This window comes from Leucopleurus acutus, assembly GCF_964270905.1.
Source record: "Leucopleurus acutus genome assembly, chromosome: 1".
In the NCBI taxonomy this organism is placed as follows: Eukaryota; Metazoa; Chordata; class Mammalia; order Artiodactyla; family Delphinidae; genus Leucopleurus; species Leucopleurus acutus.
The window spans coordinates 196,869,613-196,887,880 of record NC_139142.1 but is presented as its reverse complement, the minus strand read 5'-3'; the positions used below and the strand labels follow the sequence as shown (position 1 = coordinate 196,887,880).

The window sequence follows — 18,268 nt, the reverse complement described above, 5'->3', positions numbered from 1 at the left end:
CCCGTTGCGGAGCACAGGCTCTGGACGCGCAGGCTCAGCGGCCATGGCTCACGGGCCCAGCCGCTCCGCGGCATGTGGAATCTTCCCAGACCGGGGCAAGAACACTTGTCCCCTGCATCGGCAGGCGGACTCTCAACCACTGCACCACCAGGGAAGCCCTATATTGCTTGTTTCTTAATTTTATTATTTATCTTTCACTAGAATGTAGTTTCCATCAAGAGAGAGATCTTGTTAACTAAATTCCTAGAACAGTGCTTAGCACTCAGTAGGTACTAAAACAATATATTCTGAATAAATATCTTTCACTACCACTGCCACTATGATGCTGTGGAAGCGGTACAGCATGGTGCCTAGGACATTGGCATCTAGGGCATGACCTTGGATTTGAATCTGGGTTCTACTACTTAAACTAAGTTTCCTTAATTGTAAAATGAAGACAAAAACTGTACCTATCTGATGGGGTTGTTGTGAGGATGAAGAAATAAATATACACCTAAATGTATTTAGGACAGCATCTGGAACTGCATAAACGATGTCAATAGATATTATTTCCACTAGAACGTGCGCTCCATTACCACATGGGCTTTGCTTTGCTCACTCCTGAATCTTTAGTGTCTAGAACATAGTAGATGGTCAACAAGTATTTGTTAAATGAAAAAATGAATTCTCACTATCATATTTCCTGGAGTGTTGCAGTAGCTTCCTACCCAGACACCCAGCCCCAGACTGAGTGGTCTTTCTAAACTTGAATCCAGTGGTTCTCAAACTTTAGCATCTATCAGAATCCCCTGGAGGGAAGGTGTGTTAAAACAGACTGTCATGGGACTTCCCTGGTGGTCCAGTGGTTAAGACTCCGCGCTTCCAGCACAGGGGGTGCGGGTTCCATCCATGGTTGGGGAACTAAGACCCCACATGCCAAGTGGCACGGCCAAACAAACAAACAAAAACAATCAAACAAAAAAACCCCCCAAAAGACTGTTGGGCCCATCCCCAGAGTTTCTGATTCAGTAGGTCTGGGCTGGGGGAGAGAATTTTCATTTCTAACCCATTTCCAAATATACTACTGGTGATGTTCTTCCAGGTGTCATATTTTGAGAAATACTGCTCTAATCTCACCTGTCACTGCCTTGTTTCAAACCACCCTGGCTTGCCACTGTCACTCAAGTTAGAGTTTCAACTCCTTGGCTTGGTGTACAAGACCTTCTTGATCTGGTCCTTTCCTTAAAATAATTTTCTTATTGGTGTGCAGTTGATGTACAAGATTATATAAGTTTCAGGTGTACAACATAGTGATTCACAATATTTAAATGTTATACTCCACTTATGGTTATTATAAAATCTTGGCTATAGTCGCTGTGTTGTACAATATATCCTTGTAGCTTGTATATTTTATACATAGCAGTTTGTACCTCTTAATCCCCTACCCCTATCTTGCCCCTGCCTGCTTCCCTCTCCCTACTGGTAACCACTAGTTTGTTCTCTATATCTGTGAGTCTGTTGCTTTTTTGTTATATTCACTAGTTTTAAAAAATTTTTTAGATTCTACAAATAAGCGATATCATACAGTATTTGTCTTTCTCTGTCTACCTTATTTCACTTAGCATAATGCCCTCCAAGTCCATCCATGTTGTTGCAAATGACAAAATTTCATTCTTTTTTTATGGCTGAGTAGTAGTTCACTTCATATATATCTATCTATCTCATCTTATTTACCCATTCATCTGTTGATGGACACTTAGGTTGATTCCATATCTTGGCAATTGTAAATAATGCTGCTATGAACCTTGGAGTGCATGTATCTTTTCGAATTAGTGGGGATTTTTTTTTTTTTGATATATACCCAGGAGTGGAATTGCTGGGTCATATGAGAGTTCTATTTTTAGTTTTTTGAGAAACTTCCATACTGTTTTCCACAGTGGCTGCACCAATTTACATTCCCCCCAACAGTGTACAAGGGATCTCTTTTCTCCACACCTTCACCAATATTTGTGTTCTTTTTGACGATAGTCATTCTGGTGTAAGGTGATATCTCATTGTGGTACTAATTTGCATTTCTCTGTTGATTAATGATGTTGAGCATCTTTTCATGTCCCTGTTGGCCATCTGTATGTCTTCTTTGGAAAAATGTCTGTTCAGGTCTTCTACCCATTTTTAAATTGGATTGTTTGTTTTTTTGCTGTTGAGTTGTATGAGCTGTTTAAATATTTTGTATATTAACCCCTTATAGGTCGTATTACTTGCAAATATTTTCTCCCATTTAGTAGGTTATCTTTTGGGCTTGTTGATGGTTTCCTAGCTGCGCAAAAGTTTTTAAGCTTAATTAGGTCCCATCTGTTTATTTTGCTTTTATTTCCTTTGCTTTAGGAGACAGACCTCCAAAAACACTGTGACAATCTTTTTTTTTTAACTTTATCATTTATTTATTTATTTGGCTGCGTTGGGTCTAAGTTGCTGCGCGTGGGCTTTCTCTTGTTGTGGCGAGCGGGGGCTGCTCTTCGTTGTGGTGCGCGGGCTTCTTATTGCAGTGGCTTCTCTTGTTGCGGAGCACAGGCTCTAGGCACACAGGCTTCAGTAGTTGTGGCACGTGGGCTCATTAGTTGTGGTGCGTGGGCTCAGTAGTTGTGGCTCGCAGGCTCTAGAGCACAGGCTCAGTAGTTGTGGTGCATGGGCTTAGCTGCTCCGCGGCATGTGGGATCTTCCCGGGCCAGGGCTCGAACCCGTGTCCCCTACATTGGCAGGCGGATTCTTAACAACTGCACCACCAGGGAGGTCCCACATTGTGACAATTTATGTCAGAGTGTTACGCCTATGCTTTCTTCTAGGAATTTATGGCTTCTGGTGTTACATTTAGGTCTTTAATCTATTTTGAGTTATTTTTGTATATGATGTTAGAAGTGTTCTAATTTCATTTTTTACATGTAGCTGTCCAGTTTTCCCAACAACACCATTGAAGAGACTGTCTTTTCTCCATTGTATATCCTTGCCTCCTTTGTTGTAGATTAATTAACCATAAGTGTGTGGTTTATTTCTGGGATCTCTGTCCTGTTCCACTGATCTATGTGTCTGTTCTTGTGCCAGTATCATACTGTTTTGATTTCTGTAGTTTTGTAGTCCAGTCTGAAGTCAGGGAGTGTGATTCCTCCAGCTCTGTTCTTTCTCAAGATCGTTTTGGCTATCAGGGTCTTTGGTGTTTCCATACAAATTTTAAAACTATTTGTTATAGTTCTGTGAAAAATGCCCTTGATATTTTGATAGGGAATGCTTTGAATCTATAGATTGCCTTGGGTAGCATGGTCATTTTAACAATATTAATTCTTCCAGTCCATGAACATGGTATATCTTTCCATCTGTTTGTGTCGTCTTCAATTTCTTTCATCACTGTCTTATAGTTTTCCAAGTACAGGTTTTTTACCACCTTCAGTAGGTTTATTCCTAGGTATTTTATTCTTTTTGATGTGATTGTAAATGGGATTGTTTCCTTAATTTCTCTGTCCAATAGCTCATTGTTAGTGTACAGAAATGCAACTGATTTCTGTTTATTAATTTTATGTCCTGGAACTTTACCAAATTCATTGATGAGCTCTAGTAGTTTTCTAAGTGGCATCTTTAGGGTTTTCTATGTATCATGTCATCTGTAAACAGCAACAGTTTTACATCTGTAAACAGCAACAGTTTTACTTCTTCTTTCCAATTGGGATTCCTTTTATTTCTTTTTCTTGTCTGACTGTTGTGGCTAGGACTCCCAATACTATGTTGAATAAAAGTGGCAAGAGTGGGAAACCTTGTCTTCTCCCTGATCTTAGAGGAAATGCTTTCAGCTTTTCACCATTGAGTTTGATGTTAGCTGTGGGCTTGTTATATATGGCCTTTATTATGCTGAAGCATGTTCCCTCTATGCCCACTTTCTGGAGGGTTTTTATCATAAATGGATGTTGAATTTTGTCAAAAGCTTTTTATTGAGACAATTATATGATTTTTATTCTTCAATTTGTTAATGTGGTATATCACATTGATTTGTGGATACTGAAAAATATTTGCATCCCTGAGATAAATCCCACTTGATCATGCTATATGATCCTTTTAATGTAATGTTGGATTCAGTTTGTTAATATTTTGTTGAGGATTTTTGCATCTATACTCCTCAGTGATACTGGTCTGTAATTTTTGTGTGTGTGTGATCTCTTTAATTTTGGTATCAGGGCGATGCTGGCTTTGTAGAATAAATTTGGAAGCATGCCTCCCTCTGCAATTTTTTGGAATAGGTTGAGAAGGTTGGGTGTTAACTCTTTTGTAAATGTTTGGTAGAATTCACCTGTGAAGCCATCTGGCCCTGGACTTTTGGGGAGTTTCCTTTTTATTATTACTGATTCAGTTTCATTACTGGCAATTGGTTCATATTTTCTATTTCTTCCTGGTTCAGTCTCGGAAGATTGTGCATTTCTAGAAATTTGTCCATTCCTTCTAGGTTGTCCGTACTATTGGCATATAGTTGTTTGTAGTATTCTCTTATAACCCTTGGTATTTTTGTGGTATCAGTTGTAACTTCTTATTTTTCATTTCTGATTTTATTGATTTGGGCCCTCACACTTTTTTTTCTTGATGAGTCTGGCTAAAGACTTATCAATTTTGCTTATCTTTTCAAAGAATCAAATCATTGATCTTTTCTATTTTTTTTTTTAGTCTCTATTTCTTTTTCTTTTTTTTTTTTTTTTTGCGGTATGCGGGCCTCTCACTGCCATGGCCTCTCCCACCGCAGAGCACAGGCTCCGGACGCGCAGGCCCAGAGGCCATGGCTCACGGGCCCAGCCGCTCCACGGCACATGGGATCTTCCCGGACCAGGGCACGAACCCACGTCCCCTGCATCAGCAGGCAGACTCTCAACCACTGTGCCACCAAGGAAGCCCTCTATTTCATTTATTTCTCCTCTGATCTTTATAATTTCTTTCCTTCTACTAACTTTGGGTTTTGTTTGTTCTTCTTTTTCTAGTTCTTTTAGGTATAAGGATAGGTTGTTTATTTGAGATTTTTCTTATTTCCTGAGGTAAGCTTTTATTGCTATAAACTTCCCTCTTAGAACTGCTTTTGCTTCATTCCATAGATTTTGGATCATTGTGTTTTCGTTTTCATTTGTCTCCAGGTATTTTCTGATTTCCTCTTTGATTTCTTCAGTGATCCTTTGGTTGCTTAGTAGCATATTGTTTAGCCTCCAAGTGCTTGTGGTTTTTTTTCTTGTAGTTGATTTCTAGTCTCATAGCATAGTGGTAAGAAAAGATGTTTGATATGATTTCAATTTTCTTAAATGTACTGGTGCTTGTTTTGTGGCCTAGCTTGTGATCTATCCTGGAAAATGTTCCATATGCACTTGAAAAACATGTGTATTCTGCTACTTTGGGATGGAATGCTCTATAAAAATCAATTAAGTCCATCTGGTCTAGTGCATCATTTAAGGCCAGTGTTTCCTTATTGATTTTCTGTCTGGATGATCTATTAATTTAACTGGGGTGTTAAATTCCCCTATTATCATTACGTTACTGTCTTTTCTCCCTTTATATCTGTTAATATTTGCTTTATGTATTTAGGTGCTCCAATATTGTGTGCCTATGTACTTACAATTGTTATAATTTCTTCTTGGAAAGACCCCTTGATCCTTATGTATTATCCTTCCTTGTCTCTTATAACAGCCTTTATTTTAAATTTACTTTGTCTGATATAAGTATTGCTACTCCGGCTTTCTTTTGATTTCCATTTGGATGGAATATCTTTTTCTATCCCCTCAGTTTCAATCTGTGTGTGTCTTTAAGTCTGAAGGGACTCTCTTACAGGCAGCATATATATGAGTCTTGTTTTTGTATCCAATCAGCCACTCTATGTCTTTTGATTGGCACATTTAGTCCATTTACATTTAAGGTAATTATTGATATATATATGTTCTTATTGCCATTTTGTTAATTGTTTGGGAGTTGTTTTTGTGGGTCTTTTTTTTTCCTTCTTTTGTTCTCTTGTGATTTGACGATTATCTTTAGTGTTATATTTGGATTCCTTTTTCCTTTTTTATGTGTATCTATTATAGATTTTTGATTTGTGGTTACCATGAGGTTTTTAAATACATAAAATGTGTGTGTGTGATTGTTTTAAGTTGCTGATTAATTTTAAATGCATCTTAACTCTGCATTTATACTCTCCTCTCCTCACAATTACTATTTTTGATATCATATTTAATTTCTAACTGTTTTGTGTATCCCTTAACTGCATATTGTGAATATAGATGATTTTACTTATATTATCTTTTAACTTTCCTACTGTCTTTATGTGTGGATGATTCACTATCTTTACTGTACATTTGCCTTTACTGATGAGCTTTTTCCTTTTATAATTTTCAGATTTCCAGATGTGGCCTATCCTTTTTCACTTAGAGAAGTTCCTTTAACATTTCTTGTAAAGCTGGCTTGGTGATGGTGAACTCTTAGCTTTTGCTTGCCTGTAAAGATTTTGATCTCTCCATCAAATCTGAATGAGAGCCTTGCTGTATTCTTGGTTGTAGATTTTCCCCTTTCATCACTTTAAATATATCGTGCCACTCCTTCTCGCCTGCAGAATATCTGCTGAGATGTCATCTGATAGCCTTATCAGAGTTCTCTTATACATTACTTGTTATTTTCCCTTGCTGCTTTTAATATTCTCTCTTTATGTTTAATTTTTGCCATTTTAATTACAATGTGTCTTGGTGTGTTCCTCTTTGGGTAAATCCTGTATGGGTCTCTCTGTGCTTCCTGGACTTGGATATCTGTTTCCTTTCCCAGGTTAGGGAAGTTTTCAGCTGCTACATCTTCAAGTATGTTCTCAGCCCCTTTATCTCTTTCTTCTCCTTCTGGGACCCCTATAATGTGAATATTAGTGTGCTTTATGTTTTCCCAGAGGTCTCTTAAACTGTCCTCATTTCTTTTCATTATTTTTTTCTGTTCAGCATCAGTGATTTTCACTACTCTGTCTTCCAGGTTGCTGATTTGTTCCTTTGTATTGTTGATGCCTTCTAGTGCATTTTTCATTTCAGTTATTATATTCTTAATTTCTGGTTGTTCTTTACAGTTTATAACTCTTTGTTAAAAACTTCTAACTTCTCACTCTGTGCATCCATTCTTCTCCCGTGTTCTTTGACCATCTTACCTATCACTACCCGGAACTCTTTCTTGGGTAGATTGCCTATCTCCACTTCACTTAGCTCTTCTTCTGGGATTTTATCTTGTTCGTTCATTTGGAACATGTTCCTCTGTCACCTCATTTTGCCTAGGTTACTGTTTTTATTTTTATGTGTCTGGTAGATTGGTTGTTTCCTGACCTTAGAGAACTGGCCTTTTGTAGGAGATATCCTGTGCATCCCATCAGCACACTCCCCTCTTGTCACCCGAGCTATAGGTTCCCTCTTACGAGGGCTGCTGGGTCCTTCTGTTGTGGCAGGCTGACTATGTAGGCAGACAGGTAGGCTTGGTTGGCCCCTGGTCTGGTTTGTTGCCAGGCCCTGCCTTGTATGGAGGCTGCCAGCCTCTGGTTGGTAGGACCAGATCACGAGGTGGCTGACTGCAGAACCCTGTGTGTAGGGGTGGTCCGGGGGTAGTGCTGACTCACTGGTAGGAGGAGTCTGGGTCCAGAAGACTTTGGAGCTGTTGCTACCCACTGGTGGGTGAAACCAGGTCCTGGAGCTAATGCCAGTCTACTGGCAGGCAGAGTTGGCTCCTGCAATCTGGTTGCATGGCCTGGGGTTGGGGTGGGGGGGGTCTCAGAGCTGGTGTCAGATTGCTGATGGGTGGGGCTGGTTCCTGACACAGCTGGATGCAGGGTCTGGGGCATCTTGAAACTTTTATTGGCCTGCTAGTGGGCAGGGCCAGGGCTCAGCTGGTCCCAGTGCAGGGCTGATCTCCTGGTAGCCAGGCTGGGTCCACAGGCCATGGAGCTGTGCTTTTCTCGTGACTGGTGTCTGCTCCCCAGTGGGTGAGGATGGTCTAGAGGCTAGAGCAGGCTCGCTGGAGACTGGAGCCAGGCCCAGAGGAGTATGGAGCCAGTGCCCGCCCACTGGTGGGTGGAGCTATGTCCTGGGCCCTCTGGTAGGCAGGGCTGTGTCCAGTAGCGGCTGGGGGCTCAGGAGGTAGTAAGGCAGCCTGTCTGCTGGTAGGTAGGGCTGTGGGCCCATGCAGTTAGTTGCTTGGCCTAAGGCATGCCCGCACTTGCCCCTGGAGGCTGTGGGACCAGGGCAGGGCTGGGTCCTGGGACTCATAAGCTAGAGAAAGGGTTCCGTACTGGTGCCTGCCAGCGCCAGTGTCCACAAGGTAGAGCAAGCTCCTAAAACTGGCTCCGAGTGTCTGTGTCTCCGGGATGAGCTGCAGTCGCCTCCTGCCTCTCTGGGAGACTGTCCAAGATCAGCAGGTAGGTTTGACCCAGGTTCCTATTAAATTACAGCTTCTGGGAATTCCCTGGTGGTCTAGTGGTTAGGACTCTGCACTCTCACTGCCAAGAGCCCAGGTTTGATCCCTGGTTGGGGAATTCAAATCCCACAAGCCGTGCAACGCAGCCAATAAAAATAAAAAACATTTCAGCTTCTGCTCTAGGTCCCGGTGTGCATGAGATTTTGTGTGTGCCTTTGAAGACTGAAGTCTCTATTTCCCCCAGTCCTCTGGCACTCCCGAGAGCATACAGTTTTCGTTTTCTTGTGATGAGAACTTTTAATACCCACTTCCTCAGCAACTGTCAAGTATACAGTACAGTATTGTCAACTATAGTCGCTGTGCTGTACATTACAATTCCCGTGATTTTTTCATCTTATAACTGGAAGTCTGTACCTTCTGACCACCTTCAGTCATCTCTCCCACCCCTCCCCCACCTCTGGCAACCACCAGTCTGTTCTTTGTTTCTATGAGTGCAATTTCTTTAGAGTCCACATATCAGTGAGATCATACAGTAGTAAATACCCCGAATAAATAATAATAGCTAATATTTATTGAGCTCTTACAGTTTTCCAGGACGTTGTGTGGACTTCATTGTTACCAATGAGCAAGCTGAGAAGGCTGAGTTATGCAGAGGTTACCCTAACCAAGATCACATAAATAGTAGTGGCTCAGATGCAGCGCTATCCAGGGCCTGTATTTTTTCTAAAAGAATAGCATAGGATACAGTAAATTTATAATGCAAGTTATTTATATTGTCAACTGAAAAAAAGAAAGCACAACCTAGAAGTTGAGACATATGTTTTATTTGGCAGACTGAGGACTTAAGCCTGGGATACAGCCTCTCAGATAGCTCTCAGGGTCTGTTTCAAAGAGGTAAGGGAGGAGCTAGGATATATAGGAGTTCCTGCAAAAAACAAAACAACAACAACAAATCAGGTAGTCAAACATCGAAAAATCACTGCTAATTAAAGAAAAACCAGACATCTCCTTGAGTGCGTTTCTATGTATGGGAGGATGCAAGAGTCTGGGCTTACTGAAATTATTCCCTTGATCTGCACCTTAACTATCTAGGGCTGGTATCCTATTTTTCTCCATCCTTAATCCCCTCAGGGGGCATTGTTGGGGGGGGTAACTGCAGTGGCTGATTTCTCGATGGCTGAAACATCCTCTGCTGACTGTGACAAGTGACAAGTGGCAAGTGACATTCTTCCTCCACACTATGGACAACGATTTATAAGTACATAAAATTAAGAAAAAGATATTCTGTACTGAGTTCCTAACAAAAACTTGTATCTACCTCAATAAGTAGTTTTTAGGTATTTAACATAAACTTAATAGCAGTTTTCTGTCCTTCTGGGACAGAATAAATTGAGGACTTGGAAGTCCAAAGAGCTTTGAGATTGCAGAAGGATAGAAATTCCCAGCTGGGGAAGGAGGACATAGCAATGACTAATCATGTTTCACTCTTTTCTTTATGAGCAACCACAAGAGGCATTTCTCCTGGGACTTAGTATCCAGGTAATTGGGCTTCTTCCGAAAGTCCATTTCATCTGTATTGTGAGGATGCCAAAGTCTAGTAAGTGACTGAATCTTCCTCTACAAGAGCCAATATTACATGTGCTTGGGCTATGCTTACCCATCTTTACTATTTTATACCCTATCTTTTAAGCCTGACTCTCTGTTTGCCTTTATTCTCTTGTCCTGTATCCATTGTTTAGAGGAGGGAATAAACACGGGGACAAATAAATAAGAATACGAGCCTCATCTTGACCTGTATGGCCAGGAGCTTCATTGTCAGAGGTAGACACACTGGATTCTGCAAATACCAGGCTCAGTGCAAGATTTGGTTTTAGGTATAGACAGCCTAGTCACAGCGACAGCCTTCTTTTATCCTATGACAAACCATCTTATGCCAAATCAAAGGTGTTGGCAATGTACACTAGCAGGGTGTTTTACTCAGATTCGTGACAATGTGTCCACACCTCCTCCCTCTTCTCTCCCCCCCTCCTCCTTAGCATTTCACCAGAATCTGTATTTGAATAGAACTGTCTGCCGTGGCTGCAGGGAACAGGCCGATATTCTCTGAGGGTGGCATTCTGATTCTTGTTTTCCCTGGCTAGAACGCATTGTTACTGAATTTATTCCTACATTACCTTGTGTCTCTGTGGAAGCATTTATTTACCACGTTCTGCAAAGTTCTTGTCTCCAAATAGATTGAAAATGACTCGTAGGCGCATCTTAGTCGTCTCTGTCATCACGGCAGGGCTTGTTCGGTGCTGTGCACAAAGTAGGACTTCAAGTATTGGAGTTGTGATTAATAATACTGTGGTGTCTAAGGAGACTTGCTGCTAAGGGGCGCGGGTAATGCCATTGTGACTATTCGGTGAATGTTAATACTTTAGCAAACCTTTTCATAAAGTTGCCTTGGTGGTGAAAAAATTCCAGACCTTTCGCCCATTACCCTACCAATCTTTTTTCTTTTATACATCTTTCTAACTTCCAAAAGAAAAAAAAAGTTAGAAAAAAGAAAAAGGTCGAAAGGGGTGGAGGTAGGGGAGACTAGCAGCTCAGCTCTCCTTGGGATCTTTACTTATCTACCCTAAGATCATGCATCTGAGCTGTGGTCATCAGGGATCGTGGATTTACTCCGTTTGTAGATTACGTATAAAGGGAAGCAGGGACTAAGAGTTTTCGAATCTACCACAAGACTGATACCGTTTTCTCACACAATTCTGACATTTATCCTATAAGGTAGACATTGGGAAGGGACAAGAAAGAGGAAGAGAAGCAAAAGAAGGCTTGCAGGATCGCAGCTGACAAGCAGGAAGTGGAATGCATCCGATTTCAAAGCCAAGCTCCGCATCCCTGGGTGGAGCCGCCTGTTCTGGGTGTTGTCTCCCTTGGCGTTCTCGTTCCTGCACAGACACGGGCAACTCTTCACCAGAGTGACACCGTGTTGTGTCAAGGTATCCGGGAGGAGCCTCACTTCTCGCGCTGCACCCTAGATTCCTCCACCCGGCCTCCCAGCTCTGAGCGCAGGGTAGCCCAATTAGTTGGTTTCACCCCGCAGGTCGCGGGCTGCCGGAACTGACTGGAAGCTCCTTGGCGCTGCCCCCTCCCGCCCCCCGGGCCGAGGGGCTGCTATGATTGGACGTGGCTGCGCCTGGCCGGCCAATGGTGAGGCGGCGGCAGCTTCCCGGAAGTGGCGGCGCGGCTGGCGGCGGCTGGGGCTTCCGTTGCTTCCTAGGCTAGGGGCCAGTCCGGCCGGGTTGGCGGACGCAATGAGCTGCTTCGAGGGGCAGATGGCCGAGTATCCAACCATCTCCATAGACCGCTTCGACCGGGAGAACCTGAGGGCCCGCGCCTACTTCCTGTCCCACTGCCACAAAGGTGAGCGAGCGCAGCGCGCCGCCCAGTCCCGGGGAGCCGGGTTGCGCGGGTTCGGGCCCCGCAGCGAGGTCGCCCAGGGGCTGGAGGGAGGGAAGGCGGGGGTCGGGGTCCTTCAGGAGGGAGTTCAGGCTTTGGGAGGCCAGGGGAGAGACTAGCGACTCGCCTTGTCCCGGCGGGCTCTTCAGCCCGTCTGACGCTTTAATTCCTCATCGGTACCGAGGGACAGAACAGCGACTCCCAGTTGTCACTGACCCAAGCCACTTTGATCAGGCACAACTATTCGATTTGGGGGGAAGTTCTCCCAAGGCCCAATAGTCAGAGGTTGGCAAGGATTACTTAGTTCTTCCCCCATATCCTCGCGATCATGTTATAAAGACAAGTTTAGATGAAATTGTGCCATACCCGCAGACATTGATTAGCAAGCATGCACGCACTCAAATTAAACATCCTGTCTGTAAGCTCGGCGAAGTGCAAGCTCCGCCTCCTTATAGATGTTCTTTTCCCCTATGAAAGGTTCATTGTGGTCTAGAGGCAGGATGCGGTTTACTTTACAGACGGCCAGGTCAGGCAACCAGAATGCCAAGATTTCACAGCTGGAGGCGGTTAGGACTTAAGCTTGGGGCATCACCCCCTAATGATATGGTCCCGAGGCTAGATGCTCCAGGCAAGACTGGAGCGTCTCTAAAATATTTTAGCCGGTCTCCAGAGCTGGAGCACCACTAACTTGACAACCACTGTCCATTTTTAACGTCTGGTATGCTGACTGACACGTCACTAACTTTACCTATGAAAACAGGTTTAATATTCATTGTGTAATTAGCACAGCCTTGGGCATTGACCAGAGATGAAGCTTAACTGAAGCGTTCTAGAAGCTGCCTCTTGGAGTGTGGACTCCCAGAGTAGCTTAAGTAGGATGCCCCCAACCCCTCTTCTGAGGAGTGACTCAGATACATATTCACGTATATATCACACGGTGTGATTTTAAAGTAAATTACAGATATCAAAACATGCCCTTCATCACACAGTTGGTGTGAAGATCAGCTGTTGTGTGTGGAATCACTCACTTTAACCTGGTGTAAATCATTGAAATTTCTGCTTTTGGGGAATGGCTCTGCTTTCTGGTTCTAAGTCCCTAATTCTCTCTCTTTAATGACGAAAATCTGGACCTCCTCTATCAATTTGCTAAAAAAGCACATGAGCCTCTGTGAGGGTCTTTCTGCTTCTTTTTGAGGACAATATTTTTGTTTTTGTCTTGTTTTTCATTGAGAAGCCACTGGTGGAGGAGGATATTTTTACCTTTTGTGTTGAGTCTGCCAGCATTTCTGAACTCACATGTGGTGGCCACAATTAAAGAATGGATTTGGGGCTTGGCCTTCATGTTTTGGAGTAGTGAATTTGGAGAATGAGTTCATCTAGAGGAATTTGTTCATTTGTTTTTCTATTTGTTCATTTGTTTTTCTATTATTTATTGATTTTACTTTTTAAATTGAAGTGTAATTGTGAAGGCAGCATCATTAGTTTGTACATTAAGCAAGACTCTCTCCTGTCCAGCAGTGCTCTAATCCCACGTGGGTCTGTTTTCCCAATGAGGAGGTAAACTGATCAAGGGCAAGAACTCAACTTCTGCTTTCTGAGGTTTGCCACATTACTTACTGGTGGTTTTTAACCTTTTTGGGAAACAAGACTTCTTTGGATGTGCCATGGACTGAATTGTGTGCCCCCCCCCAATTCATATATTGAATCCCTAACCCCCAGTGTGACTGTATTTGGAGAAAGGGCTTTTAGGAGGTGATTAAGGTTAAATGAGGTCATAGGGGTGGGGTCCTAATTTGATAGGATTGGTGGCCTTCGAAGAAGAGGAAGAGAGATCTCTCTCTCTCCACATACACACTGAGGAGAGGCCATGTGAGCACACAGCAAGAAGGGGGCTATTTATAAGGCAGGAGAGGCCTTACCAGAAACCAACCTTGGCACCTTGATCTTGGACTTTAGCTTCCAGAACTGTTAGAAATACATTCTGTTTAAGCTACCCTGCCTGAGCTGAGTAATATAGAATATCTGACAAGGTCCATGGACTCTTGTTAAAAAAAAATGCACATGAACATGTTAACATCACAGTTTAATAGAAGTTGAGGTGGGCCATGGACCCGCTTGATGCCTCTTTATGGCCCATCTGGAACCCAGCGCTGTGCTCAGGGCAGACTTGACTAAGCACCAGTGAGGGCTGGAGGACACGAGGGGACCCGTGACCCGAGATAGTGGCCCAGCGTGGGGGAGGACCCCTTCCGGAGACCACTTAAGATGATTTATTCTGGTCAAGGAAAAGGAAAAAGGCCCTGGAAGGGAGATGCTGGGTGCAGTCCTAGCATCACAAAGTAAACTCCCCAGATTCCCTTGACTGGGGTGGTGGGCTGGGTTGTCCTGATGGGACAGGTTGCTGCGCACTGAGGTAGTTTGGAAGCCTGGAGCAGAGTCCTGAGTCAGCCTTGTGTTTGCGGTGACTCAGACTCTCTGGAAACCCCCATAAGGGAGAGTCCTGCCCTGGCATGCACTCATTGGCCCTAAAAGCATGGACCAGGAGTGACCTGAGGAGATGCACACTGTGAGGGGGCAGGTGGACTGTCCTGTGGCGGCACGTGTTTGGTCAACGTCGCCCACTTGAGGTGTGGTGACGGCCTTGTTTTCAAGAGTTAAGGATTGTCACATACAAATTTGAGGGCACATGTGTTGGTGGTAATTAGGATAATTAGATTTTTTTCTTGTGGGTTATTGTTAGGCTGTTTAACATTGTCTCCCCATCAACCCAGCTGGACTGCCTTTGCCGTTTGCCTTCATCAAGGGTGGTAACAGGCAGTGTTTACATAAATTAATCAAAATGCAAATGAAAGTCATTTTTGGTAAATGATTTGAGGAGGAAAAGACTTTCAAAATAATCTACTTGGTTATAGTTTTTTTTTTAAGTAAAATTAACTTTCCAGCAGCATTTATGTATTAATCCTAAAAGAGCTGGAAAAAAGTTATATAGGGAAAATAATTTTGTATAATTAGCTTTAAACTTATTATCAGTTTTTAGAAAACTTATAATGAAGATTGTTAATTCGTGGTGAGACAGCAGTTTTCATGGCTGAATAATATTTCATTGTGCGTATATACCACATCTTCTTTATGCATTCATTCACTGATGGACACTTAGGTTGTTTCCATGTCTTGGCTATTGTAAATAATGCTTCAGTGAACCTGGGGGTGCAGATATCTTTTTGAGTTAGTGTTTTTGTTTTCTTTAGTTAAGTACCCAGACGTGGAATTGCTGGATCATATGATAGTTCTGTTTTTAATTTTTTGAGGAACCTTCATACTGTGTTCCATAGTGGCTGCACCAATTTACATTCCTACCAACAGTGCACAAGGGTTCCCATTTCTCCACATCCTTTTCAACATTTGTTATTTTTCTTTTTGATAATAGCCAGTCTAATGGGTGTGAGGTGGTATTTCATTGTGGTTTTGATTTGCATTTTCCTGATGACTAATGATGTGGAACATCTTTTCATGTGCCCGTTGGCCATCTGTATGTCTTGGGGAAAATGTCTATTCAGATCTGCCCATTAAAAAAATCAGATTTTTTTTTTGCTGTTGAGTTATGAGTTCTTCATATATTTTGGATATTAGTCCCTTATCAGATACATGATTTGCAAATGTTTTCTCCTATTCAGTAGGTTTTTTCATTTCGTTGATGCTTTCCTTTGCTGTGCAAAAACTTTTTAATTTGATGTCGTTTGCTTAGTTTTGCTTTTGGTGTCAGATTCAAAAGATCACCACCAAGACCTATGTCAAGGAGCTTACGGCCTGTGTTTTCTTCTAGAAATTTTATGGTTTCAGATCTTAGATTCAAGCCTTTAATCTATTTTGAGTTAATTTTTGTGTATGGTATATAAGATAATGGTTAGATTTCATTCTTTTGCATGTGCCTGTCCAGTTTTCCTACCACCATTTATTGAAGAGACTGTCCTTTCCCCATCATATATTCTTGGTTTCTTTATCCTATATTCTCAGTAATTGACACTATATGTGTGGCTTTATTTCTGGGCTTGCTATTCTGTTCTGTTGATCTATGTGTTTTTATGCCAGTACCATACTGTTTTAATTACTATACATTTGAAACAATACATTTTGTAACCAGGGAGCATGTCCCCAGTTTTGTTTTTTTTTCAAGATTGCTTTGGCTATTTGGGGTTCTTTTGTGGTTCTATACAAATTTTATGATTATTCTATTTCTATGAAAAATGCCATTGGAATTTTGATATGGGTTGCACTGAACCTGTTGATTGCTTTGGGTAGTATGGACAATTTAACAGTATTGATTCTTTCAATCTATGAGCATGGAATAGCTTTATATTTATTTGTGTCATCAATTTCTTTTATTAATGCTTGTAGTTTTCAATATACCGGTCTTTACTTCCTTGGTTAAATTTATTCCTACATATTTTATTCTTTTTGATGTAGCTGTGAATGGGATTGTTTTCTTAATTTCTCTTTCTGATGGTTATTTGTGTGTAGAAATGCAGCAGACTTCTGTATGTTGATATCCTGCAACTTTACTGAATTCCTTTATTCTAACAGTTTTTTGTTTTTAATATATCTTTATTGGAGTATAATTGCTTCACAATATTGTGTTAGTTTCTGTTGCACAACAAAGCGGATCAGCCATATGCATACACACATCCCCATATCCCCTCCCTCTTGAGCCTCCCTCCCATCTTCCCTATCCCACACCTCTAGGTCATCGCAAAGCACCAAGCTGATCTCCCCGTGCTATGCTGCTGCTTCCCACTAGCTAACTATTTTACATTTGGTAGTGTATATATGCTTTTTTTTTTAACTTTCAAATTTTATTTTTTTACACAGCAGGTTCTTATTAGTTATCCATTTTATACATATTAGTGTATATATGTCAATCCCAGTCTCCCAATTCGGTAGTATATATATGTTGATGCTACTCTCACTTTGCCCCAGCTTCACCCTCCCACCCCATGTCCTCAAGATCATTCTCTATGTCTACATCTTTATTGCTGCCCTGCCACTAGGTTCATCAGTACCGGTTTTTTAGATTCCACATATATGCGTTAACATGTGGTATTTGTTTTTCTCTTTCTGACTTACTTCACTCTGTATGACAGACTTAGGTCCATCCACCTCACCACAAATAACTCAATTTCGTTTCTTTTTATGGCTGAGTGAGATTCCATTGTATATATGTACCACATCTTTATCCATTCGTCTGTCAATGGACACCTAGGTTGCTTCCTAGTCCTGGCTATTGTAAATAGTGCTGCAGTGTGGTACATGACTGTTTTTGAATTATGGTTTTCTCAGGGTATATACCCAATAGTGGGATTGCTGGGTCGTATGGTAGTTCTATTTTTAGTTTTTTAAGGAACCTCCATACTGTTTTCCATAGTGGTTGTATCAATTTACATAGCCACCAACAGTGCAGGAGGGTTCCCTTTTCACCACACCCTTTCCAGCATTTATTGTTTCTAGATTTTTTGATAATGGCCATTCTGACCAGCATGAGGGGATACCTCACTGTAGTTTTGATTTGCGTTTCTCTGATAATTAGAGATGTTGAGCATCTTTTCATGTGCCTCTTGGCCATCTGTATGTCTTCTTTGCTGAAATGTCTATTTAGGTCTTCTGCCCATTTTTTAACTGGATTGTCTGTTTTTTTGCTATTGAGCTGCATGAGCTGTTTGTATATTCTGGAGATTAATCCTTTGTCTGTTGTTTTCATTTGCAAATATTTTCTCCCATCCTGAGGGTTGTCTTTATGTCTTGTTTATGGTTTTCTTTGCTGTGCAAAAGCTTTTAAGTTTAATTAAGTCCTATTTGTTTATTTTTGTTTTTATTTCCATTACTCAAGAGGTGGGTCAAAAAAGATCTTGCTGTGGTTTATGTCAAAGTGTGTTTTTCCTATGGCTTCCTCTAAGAGTTTTATAGTGTCTGGTCTTACATTTAGGTCTTTAATCCATTTGGAATTTATTTTTGTCTATGGTGTTAGGTAGTGTTCTAATTTCATTCTTCTACATGTAGCTATCCAGTTTTCCCAGCACCACTTATTCAAGAGGCTCTCTTTTCTCCATTGTATGTTCTGCCTCCTTTGTCATAAATTAGGTGACCATATGTGTGTGGGTTTATCTCTGGGCATTCTATCCTGTACCATTGATCTATATTTCTGTTTTTGTGCCAGTACCAAACTGTCTTGATTACTATAGCTTTGTAGTATAGTTTGAAGTCAGGGAGCCTGATTCCTCCAACTCCATTTTTCTTTCTCAAGATTGCTTTGGCTATTTGGGGTCTTTTGTGTTTCCATACGAACTGTAAATTTTTTTTATAATTCTGTGAGGAATGCCACTGGTAGTTTGATGGGGATTGCATTGAATCT

At 41.7% G+C, this 18,268-nt stretch overlaps 1 protein-coding gene across 2 annotated transcripts in view; it reads left to right on the top strand.

Annotated features, from left to right (window-relative positions):
- Positions 1–11,720: 11,720 nt before the first annotated feature.
- DCLRE1C (DNA cross-link repair 1C) overlaps positions 11,721–18,268 on the top strand; it is a gene marked incomplete at its 5' end in the record, with an annotated part of 49,918 nt that continues 43,370 nt past the window's right edge. For both annotated transcript variants that reach the window (XM_082848489.1, XM_082848490.1), the window contains one exon: positions 11,721–11,829. In XM_082848489.1, coding sequence (XP_082704615.1) covers positions 11,721–11,829 — 109 coding nt within the window. The remainder of the gene's footprint in view (positions 11,830–18,268) is intronic.